Raw genomic sequence first — 18,458 nt, 5'->3', positions numbered from 1 at the left:
AGTAGACAACAAACAATGCAGATGTTTGACGAAAATCTTTAGTAGCTTGTAAATAAAACTTTAAAGCACAAACCACGTCAAGATTGTGTAAAAGACGTTCCTTCTTTGAAGAAGGATTAGGACACAGTGACGGTACAACAATCTCCTGATTGATATTTTTATTAGATACCACCTTAGGTAGAAAACCAGGTTTGGTACGTAACACTACCTTATCGGAATGAAAAATGAGATAAGGAGAATCACATTTTAAAGCAGATAACTCCGAAACTCTTCGAGCCGAGGAGATAGCTACTAAAAACAAAACTTTCCAAGATAAGAGCCTAATATCTATGGAATGCAAAGGTTCAAATGGAACCCCTTGATGAACCTTAAGAACTAAATTTAAACTCCAAGGCGGAGCAACAGGTTTAAACACAGGCTTAATTCTGACTAAAGCCTGACAAAACGCCTGCACGTCTGGAACCTCAGCCAGACGTTTGTGCAAAAGAATAGACAGAGCAGAAATCTGTCCCTTTAAGGAACTAGCTGACAAACCCTTCTCCAATCCATCTTGGAGAAAAGATAATATCCTAGGAATCCTGACCTTACTCCATGAGTAACCCTTGGATTCACACCAATGAAGACATTTACACCATATCTTATGATAAATTTTCCTGGTGACAGGCTTTCGCGCCTGTATTAAGGTATCAATAACCGACTCGGAGAAACCACGCTTTGATAAAATGAAGCGTTCAATCTCCAAGCAATCAGCCGCAGAGAAATTAGATTTGGATGGTTGAAAGGACCCTGAAGTAGAAGGTCCTGTCTCAGAGGCAGAGTCCATGGTGGAAAGGATGACATGTCCACCAGATCTGCATACCAAGTCCTGCGTGGCCACGCAGGTGCTATCAAAATCACCAATGCTCTCTCCTGCTTGACCTTGGCAATCAGACGAGGGAGCAGAGGAAACGGTGGAAACACATAAGCCAGGTTGAAGGACCAAGGCACTGCTAGAGCATCCATCAGCGCTGCCTTGGGATCCCTGGACCTGGAACCGTAACAAGGAAGCTTGGCGTTCTGGCGAGACGCCATGAGATCCAGTTCTGGTTTGCCCCAACATTGAATCAACTGTGCAAACACCTCCGGATGGAGCTCCCACTCCCCCGGATGAAAAGTCTGTCGACTTAGAAAATCCGCCTCCCAGTTCTCTACTCCTGGGATATGGATAGCTTATAGGTGGCAAGAGTGAATCTCTGCCCAACAAATTATCTTTGAAACCTCCAACATCGCTAGGGAACTCCTTGTTCCCCCTTGATGGTTGATGTAAGCTACAGCCGTGATGTTGTCCGACTGAAATCTGATGAACCTCACTGCCGCTAGCTGAGGCCAAGCCTGAAGAGCATTGAATATCGCTTTTAGTTCCAGAATGTTTATTGGAAGGAGTGCCTCCTCCTGAGTCCACGACCCCTGAGCCTTCAGAGAGTTCCAGACTGAACCCCAGCCCAGAAGGCTGGCATCTGTTGTTACTATTGTCCAATCTGGCCTGCGGAAGGTCATACCTTTGGACAGATGGACTAGAAGAGAATACCTGGACTCCTGATCCAGATTTAGTAGAGGGGACAAATGTGTGTAATCCCCATTCCACTGACTGAGCATGCAGAGTTGCAGCGGTCTGAGATGTAGGCGGGCAAACAACACTATGTCCATTGCCGCTACCATTAAGCCGATTACTTCCATACACTGAGCCACCGAAGGGCGAGAAGTAGAATAAAGAACACGGCAGGAATTTAGAAGTTTTGATAACCTGGCCTCTGTCAGGTAAATCCTCATTTCTACAGAATCTATCAGAGTTCCCAGCAAGGAAACTCTTGTGAGATGGGATAGAGAACTCTTCTTTTAGTTCACTTTCCACCAATGAGACCTCAGGAATGCCAGAACAATGTCCGTATGGGACTTGGCAATTTGGAAATTTGACGCCTGTATCAGAATGTCGTCTAAGTAAGGGGCTACTGCTATGCCCCGCGGCCTTAGGACCGCCAGAAGTGACCCCAGAACCTTCGTAAAGATTCTTGGTGCCGTAGCTAACCCAAAGGGAAAAGCCACAAACTGGTAATGCCTGTCTAGGAAGGCAAACCTGAGAAACCGATGATGATCTTTGTGTATCGGAATGTGAAGATAAGCATCCTTTAAGTCCACGGTAGTCATGTATTGACACTCCTGGATCATAGGTAGGATGGTTCGAATAGTCTCCATCTTGAAAGATGGGACCCTGAGAAATTTGTTTAAGATCTTGAGATCTAAGATTGGTCTGAAGGTTAACTCTTTCTTGGGAACCACAAATAGATTTGAATAGAATCCTTGCCCCTGTTCCTCCTTTGGAACTGGGTGGATCACTCCCATAACTAGGAGGTCTTGAACACAATGTAAGAAGGCCTCTCTCTTTATCTGGTCTGCAGATAATTGTGAAAGGTGAAATCTTCCTTTTGGGGAAGAAGCTTTGAAGTCCAGAAGATATCCCTGGGACACAATTTCCAACGCCCAGGGATCCTGGACATCCCTTGCCCAAGCCTGGGCGAAGAGAGAAAGTCTGCCGCCTACTAGATCCGTTACCGGATCGGGGGCCAATCTTTCATGCTGTCTTAGAGGCAGCAGCAGGCTTCTTGGCCTGTTTATCTTTGTTCCAAGCCTGGTTAGGTCTCCAGACCGGCTTGGACTGGGCAAAATTTCCCTCTTGTTTTGTATTAGAGGAAGATGATGCCGCGCTTGTCTTAAAGTTTCGAAAGGCACGAAAATTAGTTTGGTCCTTAATTTGTTAGAACTATCCTGAGGAAGGGCATGACCTTTTCCTCCAGTAATATCAGAAATGATCTCCTTCAGTCCAGGCCCGATGTCAGGGTACCACCCTCCCTCTCCATTTATCTGCAACTATGTCTCTTTAGGACCCAGTAAGCAACACACTTTACCTTTATAAGCTTCACCTGCACCTCAATCATTGCTTAGTATTGGTCTTTCCAACCACAGAACAGCCTCTCTCTTGATCAGTTGCAATACTGCTCAAACCTAACTCACTTTATAATGACTCCTGTGAACGCTGTTCACAAAACTTTAACCTCCAGCTTCATTTATTCAGCTATAACCACTGCACGGCTGTAGGATCATTGAATCTACTTTACCTCTCTGTGTAAGAACCGGAGCTGTGCTGCAAACCCTCCACCTTCCCTGAACCAGGTGAGCGGTGACGTCACACGCCTGCATCGCTCCACGCACGCTGTCCTCGGAATACAGCGCTACAGCCTACTCCTCCTGAACGGCCGCAACTAAAGTCTCTCTACATAACGGTGAGCTCTTACTATTATCAAACCTTATTGTCACACGGACTGCCAGCATAAAGTCTCTTTCTATACTGTTAGCCTCCTAATCATCTGGGTATTCACTAAACTCTGCTATTTCACCAATTGCTTATCTCAATCCTTTTCCACAAATCCTGCTGCAGTCTGCAAGTAGCTTTAGCCTGACTTGTATACTTATCTAATCGTTAAGCATATCATCTAGCTTACTATAGGATATCAATGTTTACTCACTTCCTATACTTAAATGTTATACACCTGCTGCAGATATATACATTTGCATTGTTAGGTTAAATCTCCTGCCACATTACTTCCAGTGCACTCCGTACACATGCAGTGGCAATAGGAACCTTTAACCAACTTATACATATAATAAATTCTGCTGAATGGTTATATGGTACATAGCTGCCTGGGATTATAATGTTGTAACCATACACCTCTTCAGCTACATATATATATATATTGTGTTAACCTGAATTCCAGCAGTTGTGTTCCACATTTATAACTAAGCTCAACCATTCTAATTCTTTTAGATAAAAAATAAGTTGAGCCTGACAGAATACTAAGCCCTAAATCAAATGGATCCAGCTGGGATTAATGCTCACATACAGACCTTAACACAAAGTGTTGATATTCTAACAGAAGGTTTCAACACACTTAAAACTCAGAATGATGCCTTAAAAGCTTATATTAGGGATGTTGTAGATAAAATAATTCCTATAATTGAACCTCAGGTTAGTCCCCCTGAGAAATTTAATGGCGACAGGTCTCTTTACAGAGAATTCAAAAATGCCTGTTTACTTATGTTTTCATTGAAACCTCACACCTACCCCAATGATAGGGCCAGGGTGCTCACTGTAATATCATACCTTAGGGGTGAACCCCGCACCTGGGCTAATGCCTACTTCGAAAACAATGATGTGATATTGAACTCCCTAGAAAGTTTTTTTTACTGCTATGGGTCTCTTGTATGAGGATCCATACAAGCAGATGACTGCAGAGAATGCCATGAGAGCTCTTAAACAAAGGAAGAGAGTAGTCGAAGACTATATTACAGACTTCAAGAAATGGGCCAAAGATACTATGTGGAATGATATTTCTCTCAGAAATCAGTTTAGGCTTGGTCTATCAGACGGAATAAAAGATGAACTTTCTAGATCAGAGTTACCAGCTTCACTAGAGGAATTGATGACTCTTAGTATAACAATTGATAGACGTCTCAGGGAAAGACAGCAGGAGAGGTCATATCATGATCCATACCCTAAGAAAATTACAACTTCTCCTGCTATCAAACATACACCAGAACCTATGGACATAGGATTGTTAAAAGGTCCGCTCTCCCAAGAGGAAAAGGCTAGGAGAAGATTGAACAATCTCTGTCTCTATTGTGCCTCTGACAACCACACTGTTAAGGAATGTCCATCCCTTCAACGACAAAATAAGGGTAAGACTGTCAAAAATACTCAGTACTGTAGCACTTTACCTGCAACACCCTATCTAAATGTATCCCTTCTTTTGCAGTGGGATCTTCAGAGGGTCAACGCCTCTGCGATTATTGATTCAGGTGCTACAGCCTCGTATATAGATAAAATTTTCACACATACAAATAAAATACCCTTGGTGCACAAACGGTCTCCTGTTTCATTACGAGGCATAGATGGCAACCCTATCACTACTGGTCCAGTAGAATTTCAAACCATACCTCTACTTGTAGTAACCTCAGAACACCACAGAGAATATATTACTTCCGATGTCATTTCTTCACCCATTTCATCTATAGTTTTAGGTATTAGTTGGCTTTCTACACATAATCCACAGATAGACTGGATCAATCATTCTCTCACATTTAATTCTAAATTCTGTGTTACTACCTGTTTTCCAGCCACTGTTTTGCAAACCACTGAAGCACCCTTGGAATTAAATATTCCTGAAGTATAATGAGATTATGCTGATGTGTTTAGTAAGACAGAAGCCGAAAACCTGCTCCCACACAGGAAATATGATTGCCCGATTGAGATTATACCAGGTTCTGAGATTCCAAGTGGGCACATATTCCCTTTATCTGACCCTGAGCTCAAACACCTAAAATCATATTTAGACGAAAACCTAACCAAAGGTTTTATTCGTCCTTCCACATCACCCGCCAGTGCTGGTATATTCTTTGTGAAAAACAAGGACGGCTCCCTGAGACCTATAGTTGACTATAGGTAACTGAATAAAATAACAGTTAAAAACCGTTATCCCTTGCCCCTCATTCCAGAGCTTATAGAACGGCTTGAGGGCGCAAAATATTTCACTAAGTTAGATCTCAGGGGAGCATATAATCTCATAAGAATCAGGTCAGGTGACGAATGGTTGACGACTTTTAGGACACGCTACGGCCTTTTTGAATATGTTGTTATGCCGTTTGGGCTGTGTAACGCCCCTGCAACCTTTCAGCACCTAATCAATGACATATTTAGGGACATTCTGGATGTATACATCGTCATTTACTTGGATGATATTCTGATATACTCCAAGACATATCAAGAACACATTGTACACGTAAGACAAGTTCTCTCTAGACTCAGGGGAAACCATCTCTATGTAAAGGCAGAAAAGTGCCTATTCAACACACAGTCTATATCTTTCCTGGGCTATGATATTAGTCCCTCTGGTATTAGCATGGACAACAAAAAGATTGAATCTATTCTAAACTGGCCTACCCCCAAAACTAGAAGACAGGTACAATGCTTCATGGGCTTCGCAAATTTCTATCGCAAGTTCATTAAAAACTTTTCGAAACTTGCATTTCCTTTAACTACGCTTACAAAAGCTAACAAACCTTTCAAATGGACACCAGATGCTCAGACTGCTTTTGACTTCTTCAAAAAGTGTTTTACAACACCACCTATTCTTCGTTTCCCCGATACGAAGCTCCAGTTCGTGTTGGAGGTTGACGCCTCCAACTATGCAATAGGGGCGATCCTTTCCCAAAGACAAGACATGACAAAACCCCTACATCCTGTAGCATACTATTCACGTACCTTGAATACTGCCGAACAGAACTATGCAATCGGTGACAAGGAACTCCTGGCAATCAAACTCTCGTTGGAACATTGGCGTCACTTGTTGGAAGGAGTCACAATTCCCACACTTATCTACACAGACCACAGGAACTTACAATATTTGAAAAGTACCCGAACCCTGTCAGCCAGACAGGTAAGATGGAATCTTTTTTTTTTCTAGGGTCAACTTCCTTATCACTTATCGTCCATCAGGAAAAAAACAGAAAGCTGATGCCCTTTCCAGGATTACAACTCATTCTCCAGTTCTCTCTACTGCACAGTCTGTTATCCCACAGGATAAATTCCTCCTATTTACTTTTGATTCACTTCTGACAGTTGGCAGAGAACAAAACAAGGATCAAAATAAAACATTACATCACCCACAACTCCATTCTAATGGATGTTACTATCACTCAGCAAAATTATACATACCCTCTACTCTTAGACCATCTCTCCTCCAAAGCGTACATGAATCTTCTCTAGCAGGTCATGCTGGCATTAACAAAACATATGAACTAGCGACAAGAAATTACTGGTGGCCCAATATGTACAAGGACATTAAGGAACATGTATTGTCTTGCTCTATATGCACTACTTCCAAGAGAGCTAAACAACCAGCTTACGGACTTCTATTACCACTTCCTACCCCTAAGAGACCCTGGTCAGAAATCGCTTTAGATTTCATTGTAAACCTACCGATCTCATCTAGGAACACCTCAATTCTCGTCGTAGTGGATTTATTCACCAAGATGTGCCATTTCATTCCCTTCACTAAGCTACCCACTGCGTTGGAGACTGTTCATCTCCTCCTTAACCATGTATTCAAACATCATGGTCTTCCCACTTCAATCCTCAGTGACCGTGGCACGCAATTTTCTTGCAAGTTATGGCAAGAATTTTGTAGAATGTTTTCTGTACAAAGGAAACTAACCACAGCCTACCACCCCCAGGGGAACGGCCAAACAGAAAGGTGTAACAAGTGGTTGGAACAATTCCTCAGATCCTTCTGCTGTTCCCAACAACATCATTGGTCAGACTTCTTATCCTACGCTGAGTTCTGCTACAATAATACAATTCATTCTACAATCAATCAAACACCATTCTTTGCAAATTATGGTTTTCACCCTCGTTTCCAATTACTACCTTCTGCGGACACGGTCTCACCCTCCATTTCCCAGCTTTCATCAGATATATCCTCAAACTTTCGGATTATCGAAGCCGCCATCGATCAGGCCAAGGACCTGTACAAGCATTACTATGATCGTCGTCGCATACCACCCCCTCACTATGCTCCTGGTGACTTGGTTTGGCTTTCCACCCGGAATATGAAATTGAACACCCCTTCTAAGAAGCTTTCGCCTCTTTTCATTGGTCCTTACCCTTTTGACAAGGTCATCAATGTCAATGCTATACGTCTTAAACTACCAGACACACTTAAAGTTCATTCCACCTTCCACGTATCCTTACTGAAACCCTATAGACAACTCCGTGCTTCCATTACCTCGATCCCTCACCCAACAGTTGACATTGATCTTATCTTGGAATATGAGGTCTCTTCCGTCCTGGACTCCCGTCTCAGACTCGGTCGTCTGGAATACCTTATCCATTAGAAAGGTTACTCCTCTGAGGAAGACTCCTGGGAACCGGCTTGTAACATCTCGGCTCCCCGGCTGGTTTCTCGTTTTCATCAGCGTAACCTGGACAGACCCAGGCTGTGAGCATCGGGAGTTGCTCTTTGAAGGGGGGGTCCTGTCAGGGTACCATCCTCCCTCTCCATTTATCTGCAACTATGTCTCTTTAGGACCCAGTAAGCAGCACACTTTACCTTTATAAGCTTCACCTGCACTTCAATCATTGCTTAGTATTGGTCTTTCCAACCACAGAACAGCCTCTCTCTTGATCAGTTGCAATACTGCTCAAACCTAACTCACTTTATAGTGACTCCTGTGAACGCTGTTCACAAAACTTTAACCTCCAGCTTCATTTATTCAGCTATAACCACTGCACGGCTGTAGGATCATTGAATCTACTTTACCTCTCTGTGTAAGAACCGGAGCTGTGCTGCAAACCCTCCACCTTCCCTGAACCAGGTGAGCGGTGACGTCACACGCCTGCATCGCTCCACGCACGCTGTCCTCGGAATACAGCGCTACAGCCTACTCCTCCTGAATGGCCGCAACTAAAGTCTCTCTACATACCGGTGAGCTCTTACTCTTATCAAACCTTATTGTCACACGGACTGCCAGCATAAAGTCTCTTTCTATACTGTTAGCCTCCTAATCATCTGGGTATTCACTAAACTCTGCTATTTCACCAATTGCTTATCTCAATCCTTTTCCACAAATCATGCTGCAGTCTGCAAATAGCTTTAGCCTGACTTGTATACTTATCTAATCGTTAAGCATATCATCTAGCTTACTATAGGATATCAATGTTTACTCACTTCCTATACTTAAATGTTATACACCTGCTGCAGATATATACATTTGCATAGTTAGGTTAAATCTCCTGCCACATTACTTCCAGTGCACTCCGTACACATGCAGTGGCAATAGGAACCTTTAACCAACTTATACAAATAATAAATTCTGCTGAATAGTTATATGGTACAACCAGCTGCCTGGGATTATAATGTTGTAACCATACACCTCTTCAGCTACATATATATATTTTGTTAACCTGAATTCCAGCAGTTGTGTTCCACATTTATAACTAAGCTCAACCATTCTAATTCTTTTAGATAAAAAATAAGTTGAGCCTGACACTCGAATAGGGTCTGCCCCTTGAAGGGAATATTGAGAAGCTTAGACTTTGATGTAACGTCAGCTGACCAGGATTTAAGCCATAGCGCCCTACGCGCCTGAATAGCAAATCCTGAGTTCTTAGCCGTTAGTTTAGTTAAATGAACAACAGCATCAGAAACAAATGAATTGGCTAGCTTAAGCGCTTTAAGCTTGTCAAGTATATCATCCAATGGAGTTTCTACCTGTAAGGCCTCTTCCAGAGACTCAAACCAGAAGGCCGCAGCACCAGTGACCGGAGCAATGCATGCAAGAGGCTGGAGACTAAAACCTTGTTGAATAAACATTTTCTTAAGGTAACCCTCTAACTTTTTATCCATTGGATCTAGGAAAGCACAACTGTCCTCGACGGGGATAGTTGTATGCTTAGCTAGGGTAGAAACTGCTCCCTCCACCTTAGGGACCGTTTGCCATAAGTCCTGTGTAGCGGCATCTATTGGAAACATTTTCTTAAAAATAGGAGGGGGAGAGAACGGTACGCCTGGTCTATCCCATTCCTTAGTAATAATTTCTGAAAACCTTTTAGGTATTGGAAAAAAAATCAGTGTAAACAGGCACTGCATAGTATTTATCCAATCTACACAATTTCTCTGGCACTATAATGGTGTCACAGTCATCCAGAGTAGCTAAAACCTCCCTGAGCAACACGCGGAGGTGTTCAAGCTTAAATTTAAATGTTGACATATCAGAATCAGGTTGAAGGATCTTCCCTGAGTCAGAAAAATCACCCACAGAAAGAAGCTCTCCTGCCTCAGCTTCTGCATATTGTGAGGGGATATCAGACATAGCTACTAAAGCGTCAGATTGCTCTGTATTTTTTCTAGCCCCAGAGCTGTCTCGCTTTCCTGGTAGCCCTGGTAGTTTGGACAATACCGCTGTAAGGGTATGATCCATAACTGCCGCCATGTCTTGTAAAGTAAACGCCATGGGCGCGCTAGATGTACTTGGCGCCTCTTGAGCGGGAGTCCCTTGAGTGGGAGTCAAAGGTTCTGACACGTGAGGCGAGTTAGTCGGCATAACTTCCCCCTTGTCAGTTTCCTCTGGTGATAAATTTTTTAAAGACAGAATATGATCTTTATAACTTAAAGTAAAATCAGTACATTTGGTACACATTCTAAGAGGGGGTTCCAGAATGGCTTCTAAACATAATGAACAAGGATTTTCCTCTATGTCAGACATGTTTAAACAGACTAGCAATGAGACCAGCAAGCTTGGAAAACACTTTGATAAATGTAAACAAGCAAAAAATAAAAACGGTACTGTGCCTTTAAGAGAAACAAATTTTGTCAGAAATTGAAAAACAGTGATAAAAAGCAGTAAATCTTACGAAATTTTTACAGTGTGTATAATAGACTAACAGAGCATTGCACCCACTTGCAAATGGATGATTAACCCCTTAGTTTCAAAACCCGATCAAAAAAACGATATAAACGTTTTTCAACAGTCACAACAAACTGCCACAGCTCTGCTGTGGCCCTACCTGCCCATATAACGACTTTGAAAGGCACAAAAACCCTTTAGAGAGGTCCTAAGTGTTCAGGGGACTCCTTTAGGGAAACTGGATGTCTCAAGCTGCAAAATCGAATGCGCATTTAGGCGCGAAAATAGGCCCCTCCCAACCTGTATTCACAGTGAGAGGGCCTAACAAAACTATCCCTAGACAAAATCTAGCCAGCCATGTGGAAAAAACTGGGCCCCAATAAAGTTTTATCACCAATATGTATAAAAAAACTTTTAAACACTTCCAGCAAACGTTTTATTTTTCAGTAATGTGAGAAAGTAATAAGAATATTACCTTTTAAAGCAGGCATGATACTAGTCGTTATTAAATCACTGTAATCAGGCTTACCTTAAATAAATCCGGTATTAACAGCATTTTCTAGCATATTCATTTCTCTAGAAAAATTTAAACTGCACATACCTCATAGCAGGAGACCCTGCATGCCATTCCCCCAGCTGAAGTTATCTCTCTCTTCAGTTATGTGTGAGAACAGCAATGGATCTTAGTTACATCCTGCTAAGATCATCAAAGACCACAGGCAGACTCTTCTTCTACTTTCTGCCTGAGGCTAAAATAGTACAACTCCGGTACCATTTGAAAATAACAAACTTTTGATTGAAGATAAACTAAATAAAAACACCACATCTCTCTATCTACTTCCTTTATTGTCGAGAGCTGCAAGAGAATGACTAGCAGTGGCTGTTAGAGGAGGAGCTATATAGACAGCTCTGCTGTGGTTGATCCTCTTGCAGCTTCCTGTTGGGAAGGAGAATATCCCACAAGTAATGGATGATCCGTGGACTGGATACACCTTACAAGAGAAAGTCATGTTTTAGATTTGTGGTCCCGCTTTGTTAGCCATGCTATAAAGTGTGTGCTAAGTGGGTATATTGTGTCTTTCTTTTCTTTTTTGTTGATGACTAGTATATGTACCCTTGCACCCCCCCCCACTCATTATTGTTTTGATGAGTGTATGGGTTATGGATGGATCAGATTTATAGAGGTTACAGGATAGTATCTTTTTCTTCTTTATCATAGACAGCAATATGTGTCACACTTTAAGAATTATACATAAAAGGTCTACTTTATTTGTTATTTTATTAGTTATAGCCCCTAATAAAGTGAATCAGAAAAAACAATCAACTTACGTGGAAATCTTTTTCATCTAAAATCTCTTTTCTCCATCTCACAAGGAAGGCAGCACAGACGTATAAGTGAAAGTGAGAAAATCCTTCAGGTTCAGACTAGAAATAAAAAAAAATAAAAAAAAATAGATTTTGCAACAGATTGTCAAGAAATGTAGGTAATGAAAGACAGAATTTATACATATTATGATGTAGCCTGCTTTCTTTGTGTGAAGTTTGAAATAGAATACTCTGAGCTCCATTTACCGAGGTTCTAAGTCCTTGAGGTGCAAGTTTGCTCACGTAACTCTGCAGCTTTAAACTAAGAAGCAACATTCTTATTGTGTCAGCTCAGGGGTGGTGCATTATTGACAAGTGGTGCATTTATATGAACAGCAGGAGGGGCCACAGGTAATTTATTTGTGCACTAATATGCATGCAGCAGATGTCTGTTCCACTTCAATACATACTTTACAATGCAGACAGACAAATTCTCGACCTGGGAAAGTAGGAGCAGCAATGCACTGCTTAGAGCTAGCTGGTGATTGGAGGATTAACACATTGGCTTACCGGATGTGTTCAGCTAGCACCAGTAGTGCATTACTGTACTGGAGCTGACTTTAAATATGCGTTTCACCTCTATATTGGAATTAAACACAGTTATATGGACATAACAGTGAAATGATAAAACACACATAAATGCATTTTCTTTTTGCAAGCTTGTTCCTCAAAACGTATGCTAAACGTTATTCTCATACACACTAACTCACACACACAAACTTTTTGCCTGAGAATGAGTGACAAAGGGAGAGAGAGAGAGAGAAGTAAAGCGATACATAGAGTGACTTGAGGGTAAAAAAGCAAATAGTTGCAATCAAAGATATATTTTTTAGGAATAAGTATAAGCAAGATCTTTGAGAATGAAAAAGCCTGTGCAAATTTGGCCAAATGGTGTTTTTAAGAAGTCAAAGCTGCTGAAACAGAAAATTCCACAGGTCCAGCAAAAGTGTGCTCAAAAAGTGTTTTCTAATGGATTGGAAACCATCTGACAAATTTTAGCCATGGAATATTTGAAGGGAGTTAACGCATTGCAAAATCACATAAAAACCTTTGTGAAAAGCTATACTAATTAAGGACTATGTGTGACTCTTCTCACGGACTGAATAGACCCCAACGTAAGGACAATAAGACATGCAATGTTACTGTTTCCACTGTTCAATACCATTTGGGACAGTTATTAAATCAATTTATTTAAAGATATACTACTGTCTAGTAAGCTCAAATATATATGACATGCCGGCTTCTGTAAAGTCAGATTCACCAGTGGCTGTTCTTTTGTAATGGCTCATTGATTTAATCAACGGCATGAATCTGTGATGAATGAGGTTACATTTCTAACATTATGTGACTGCATATTACCAACATGATGTGACTACACTACCCTTAAATGTCCTCTCTTGCCATTGCTTGTTCTAATACTGGAAAAAGAAAAATCAACTTTCTTATTATATTGTACTTAAATGCTTATAGTAAAAGTTATTACTGTTTTAGTGTTAATATTTTTCTCTGCACGTGCATGTGAAGCACAGCTAGATATTGTCACTGCACCTACATTTTAAATAATGTAGCTGCTCAGATCATCACTGAGGCTTGTATCAAGTAAGCAATTAACAAATAGAGTCATTACCAGATGGCACAAGCACCTTAGGCTCTGAGCAAGTGTTGTGTTTAAAATGCTGGTGCACGGTGCATACTTAAATACACTTTTGAAACAGCTATAGCTTTTATTAGAAGCATTTTCGCTAATGCATGTATATTACAAAATTGCTTCTGTTCAATACCGAAATGCACCCATGTGATTTTCAGTTTTGGCTGGAATATCCCTTTAAGCATATACACCATTAACTGATAATATTACAAGATGTATGCATGTGTGCAAAAATAGCCGGAGTGCAAATTGCAACATGATTTATCAATATTTAAACATGAATACAGCTTAGACAGATAAATAGATGAGCAGATACATCAATAGATACAGTGAAGAGATAGATAACAAATAGATAAAATAGATAGGACATAAAATATACTTGAACTCTTGAATTTACAACGGAATGGTGCTTTCTATTATAAGCTAAGTGCAAATAAAATATAATAAAAAATAGTTTTTAATTTTACTAACAGCATCATAATTAAAATAGCATAAGTAATAACAGCAGTATTTTATGCTCCCTCCAATAAAAAGAGGGGTTATTTCATGTCAAATATACAAATGCAGGTTGCCTCAACATTTTTTATTTTTCTGATACTCTGCTTGAGTCATTCTCATATAGTTACAGTGTTTTCTCTTATCTTATTACTATGACTTGGTAGCTTCTGCACTGACAGCTTGGTCAGTGAGTTCCTAAAACTAAGGGATTATTCAGGTAAAGTTATATCTGATTTATTCTATAAAAGATTACTAATGAATTTTACAAATGTTTAGTGTAAAATAATCTCACATGGGATTCTTCATCAATTATACAGATGATTGATAATTCCAGAGACTTGATTGGTGCAAATATGTAAAGTTATCATTCTAATAACCCAATAGGAAGTGAATATGCAACTCCATATGATTTAAAGGTATATACTAGAAATGTTAGGATGCTTTTTCTTAAGATTATCTTTTCTTTTTACTTTCTATAATTTTAATCTACTGCTTTTTAATTATTAAAAAAAAATAAACTTTTACAAATCCTTTCATGAACGAAAGTGCCAACAGCGGAATATCTGATAAGCTAAACCCCACATTTTTAGCTATTATTTTTTTAATAGATCTTGTGAGATATAGGTAATTAAGTATTTCAAGAGTAGCATAAAATCAACTTTTCAAGGCATTTTTGAATTGCTCATTTTTGTTTTTGTAAGAGTTATACAGCTCCACACAGTAGGGCCTGTTTATCAAGCTCTGTATGAAGCTTGATGCCCCGTGTTTCTGGCGAGCCTTCAGTTTTGCCAGAAACACAAGTTATGAATCAGTGGTCTAAAGACCACTGCTCCAAAACCTGTCCGCCTGCTCTGAAGCGGCGGACAGACATCACCGGAAATCAACCCGATTGGATACGATCGGGTTGATTGACACCCCCTGCTAGCAGCCGATTGGCCACGAATCTGCAGGGGACGAGAGCGTATGCTGTCGGCATTTATCGATGTGCAGCGGACATGATCCGCAATATCGGATCATGTCTGCTCACATCATGATAAATAGGCCCCAGTGTCTTTTGTAATGTTATATTTAAAGTGATGATAAACATAATATTTTTATTTACAATATTTGTAATCATAAAGTAAAACATTGGCACTTTCATTCATGAAAGGATTTGTAAAAGTTTATTTTTTTTAATAATTACCCTTTCACGTTATCAGATATTCCATCGTTCCTCCGCCCTTAACAGATATTCTATTTCTTACTTCAGTGACGATTCAGTCTGTAGCCAAATTGTATTGTGCCCCCTCTGGCATCCAAAACCAGGGTCGTTATTATTTATTTGCTGTTATATTGTTTCCAGCAATGCCCTAAGTACTTCTGATTTGGCCACAGTGAGCTGACATTGTTTCTAATTTTCTACCACAGGTCTTATTTTGTTGCTATTATTGTCTGTTACACACAAGAACTATATAGGCAATTGTAATACCACAGAATCTGCTCAATTTAATGATTATTTTGAGTTTAGAAAAATGCACATCTTTTACTGTTGGTCTTGTCATACAATGATGGAAAATCCATAGTTTAAAAAAACAAAAAAGCAGTAGATTAAAATTATACGCCTAGATTTAGAGTTTTGTCGGTAACGACCCGCGTAGCTAACGCTGGCTTTTTTCTGGCCGTACCTTTTAAATACCTCTGGTATTGAGAGTTCACAGAATGGCTGCGTTAGGCTCCAAAAAGGAAGCGTACAGGCATATTTACCACCACTGCAACTCTCAATACCAGAGTTGCTTACGGACGCGGCCAGCTTCAAAAACGTGCTCGTGCACGATTCCCCCATAGAAAACAATGGGGCTGTTTGAGCTGAAAAAAAACCTAACACCTGCAAAAAAGCTGCGTTCAGCTCCTAACGCAGCCCCATTGTTTCCTATGGGGAAACACTTCCTACGTCTGCACCTAACACTCTAACATGTACCCCGAGTCTAAACACCCCTAACCTTACACTTATTAACCCCTAATCTGCCGCCCCCGCTATCGCTGACCCCTGCATATTATTTTTAACCCCTAATCTGCCGCTCCGTACACCCCCGCCACCTACATTATCCCTATGTACCCCTAATCTGCTGCCCTAACATTGCCGACCCCTATATTATATTTATTAACCCCTAATCTGCTGCCCCCAACGTCGCCTCCACCTAACTACACTTATTAACCCCTAATCTACCGACCGGACCTGAGCGCTACTATAATAAATGTATTAACCCCTAATCTGCCTCATTCCCGCTCATTAACCCTATAATAAATAGTATTAACCCCTAATCTGCCCTCCCTAACATTGCCGACACCTAACTTCAAGTATTAACCCCTAATCTGCCTACAGGAGCTCACCGCTACTCTAATAAATTTATTAACCCCTAAAGCTAAGTCTAACTTTAACCCTAACACCCCCTAAATTAAATATAATTTAAATCTAACAAAATAAATTAACTTTTATTAAATAAATTATTCCTATTTAAAGCTAAATACTTACCTGTAAAATAAACCCTAATATAGCTACAATATAAATTATAATTATATTATAGCTATTTTAGGATTTATATTTATTTTACAGGTAACTTTGTATTTATTTTAACCAGGTACAATAGCTATTAAATAGTTAAGAACTATTTAATAGCAAAAAAAGTTAAAATAATTACAAATTTACCTGTAAAATAAATCCTAACCTAAGTTATAATTAAACCTAACACTACACTATCAATAAATAAATTAAATAAAATACCTACAATTAAACCTAACACTACACTATCAATAAATGAGTTAAATACAATACCTACAAATAACTACAATTAAATAAACTAACTAAAGTACAAAAAATAAAAAAGAACTAAGTTATAAAAAATAAAAAAATATTTACAAACATTAGAAAAAAATTACAACAATTTTAAACTAATTACACCTACTCTAAGCCCCCTAATAAAATAACAAAGACCCCCAAAATAAAAAAATGCCCTACCCTATTCTAAATTAAAAAAGTTCAAAGCTCTTTTACCTTACCAGCCCTGAACAGGGCCCTTTGCGGGGCATGCCCCAAGAAATTCAGCTCTTTTGCCTGTAAAAAAACACATACAATACCCCCCCCAACATTACAACCCACCACCCACATACCCCTAATCTAACCCGAACCCCCCTTAAATAAACCTAACACTAAGCCCCTGAAGATCTTCCTACCTTATCTTCACCTCACCGGGTATCACCGATCGGTCCTGGCTCCAAAATCTTCATCCAACCCAAGCGGGGGCTAGACATCCATCATCCGGCGGCTGAAGAGGTCCAGAAGAGGCTCCAAAGTCTTCATCCTATCCGGGAAGAAGAGTAGATCCGGACCGGCAACCATCTTCTTCCAAGCGGCATCTTCTATCTTCATCCGATGAGGACCGGCTCCATCTTGAAGACCTCCACCGCGGACCCATCTTCTTCTTCCGACGACTTCCCGACGAATGACGGTTCCTTTAAGGGACGTCATCCAAGATGGCGTCCCTTGAATTCCGATTGGTAGGAAAATTCTGATTGGCTGATGGAATCAGCCAATCAGAATCAAGTTCAATCCGATTGGCTGATTCAATCAGCCAATCAGATTGAGCTTGCATTCTATTGGCTGTTCCGATCAGCCAATAGAATGCAACCTCAATCTGATTGGCTGTCAGTGCAGAAGCTACCAAGTCATAGTAATAAGATAAGAGAAAACACTGTAACTTTATCAGAATGACCAACACAGCATATCAGGTTACTCGCTGGTAAGATAGAGCTAAAAGGATTGCTTTTTGCTTGTACCGTTTGATATTATAAATAACCAAATAAAGCAGAGCAGGTGAAAGAAAGACATAAACCAAAGTGAATTTGCAAAAAGTTACCATTGCATTTATTGTAATTGTCCTAATTGATGCCACATTACTTGGTACCATTACTTTTCTTTGTTTAAATGAGATCTATTTCTGGAGTTTCACAGCTTCCAGGAAAAAAAATAATGCAAATCATTTCATAAATGGTGTTGTGACGAGAGAGAATACAACAATTTTCAGTTTCAGAAACACAATATTGCACTTATGAATTTTTATGGGAACAGAAAACTCCTGAGGACACCACATAGCCAGAGTTGTTATGCGATTTATCACAGCCCCCTTCAATTAGCAAACTAATATCTAAGGAGATCAATGAGGAAATAGGTTGTAAAAATACTCTCTAATAAATAGCTGGTTTTCTGCAGCCATCAAATGAGGGTGTTCTCACTTGGGTAGAGAAATTGAGAACATGTCTGATATGTCTGCATTTGAAATTCCACTAAGCTAGAAAACATAGTCATGATGGTCTTATGTGAAACTTAATGAAAATAATCACTTCCTATATAAAACAAATGAGTGCTATGTAATATTTTGCAGAAAGAACATTCTCAGTGGTTTCAAGACAAATATCT

At 40.1% G+C, this 18,458-nt stretch overlaps 1 protein-coding gene across 2 annotated transcripts in view; it reads right to left on the bottom strand.

Moving 5' to 3' along the window:
- TBC1D22A (TBC1 domain family member 22A) overlaps positions 1 to 18,458 on the bottom strand; it is a 1,537,055-nt gene that overhangs the window by 288,257 nt on the left and 1,230,340 nt on the right. For both annotated transcript variants that reach the window (XM_053716617.1, XM_053716618.1), the window contains exon 12: positions 11,824 to 11,919. In XM_053716617.1, coding sequence (XP_053572592.1) covers positions 11,824 to 11,919 — 96 coding nt within the window. The remainder of the gene's footprint in view (positions 1 to 11,823; positions 11,920 to 18,458) is intronic.

Source organism: Bombina bombina, chromosome 6 (genome assembly GCF_027579735.1).
Source record: "Bombina bombina isolate aBomBom1 chromosome 6, aBomBom1.pri, whole genome shotgun sequence".
Taxonomy (NCBI): domain Eukaryota; kingdom Metazoa; phylum Chordata; class Amphibia; order Anura; family Bombinatoridae; genus Bombina; species Bombina bombina.
Note: the sequence above shows the minus strand (reverse complement) of the source record. Positions and strands in the feature narration are given on the sequence as shown.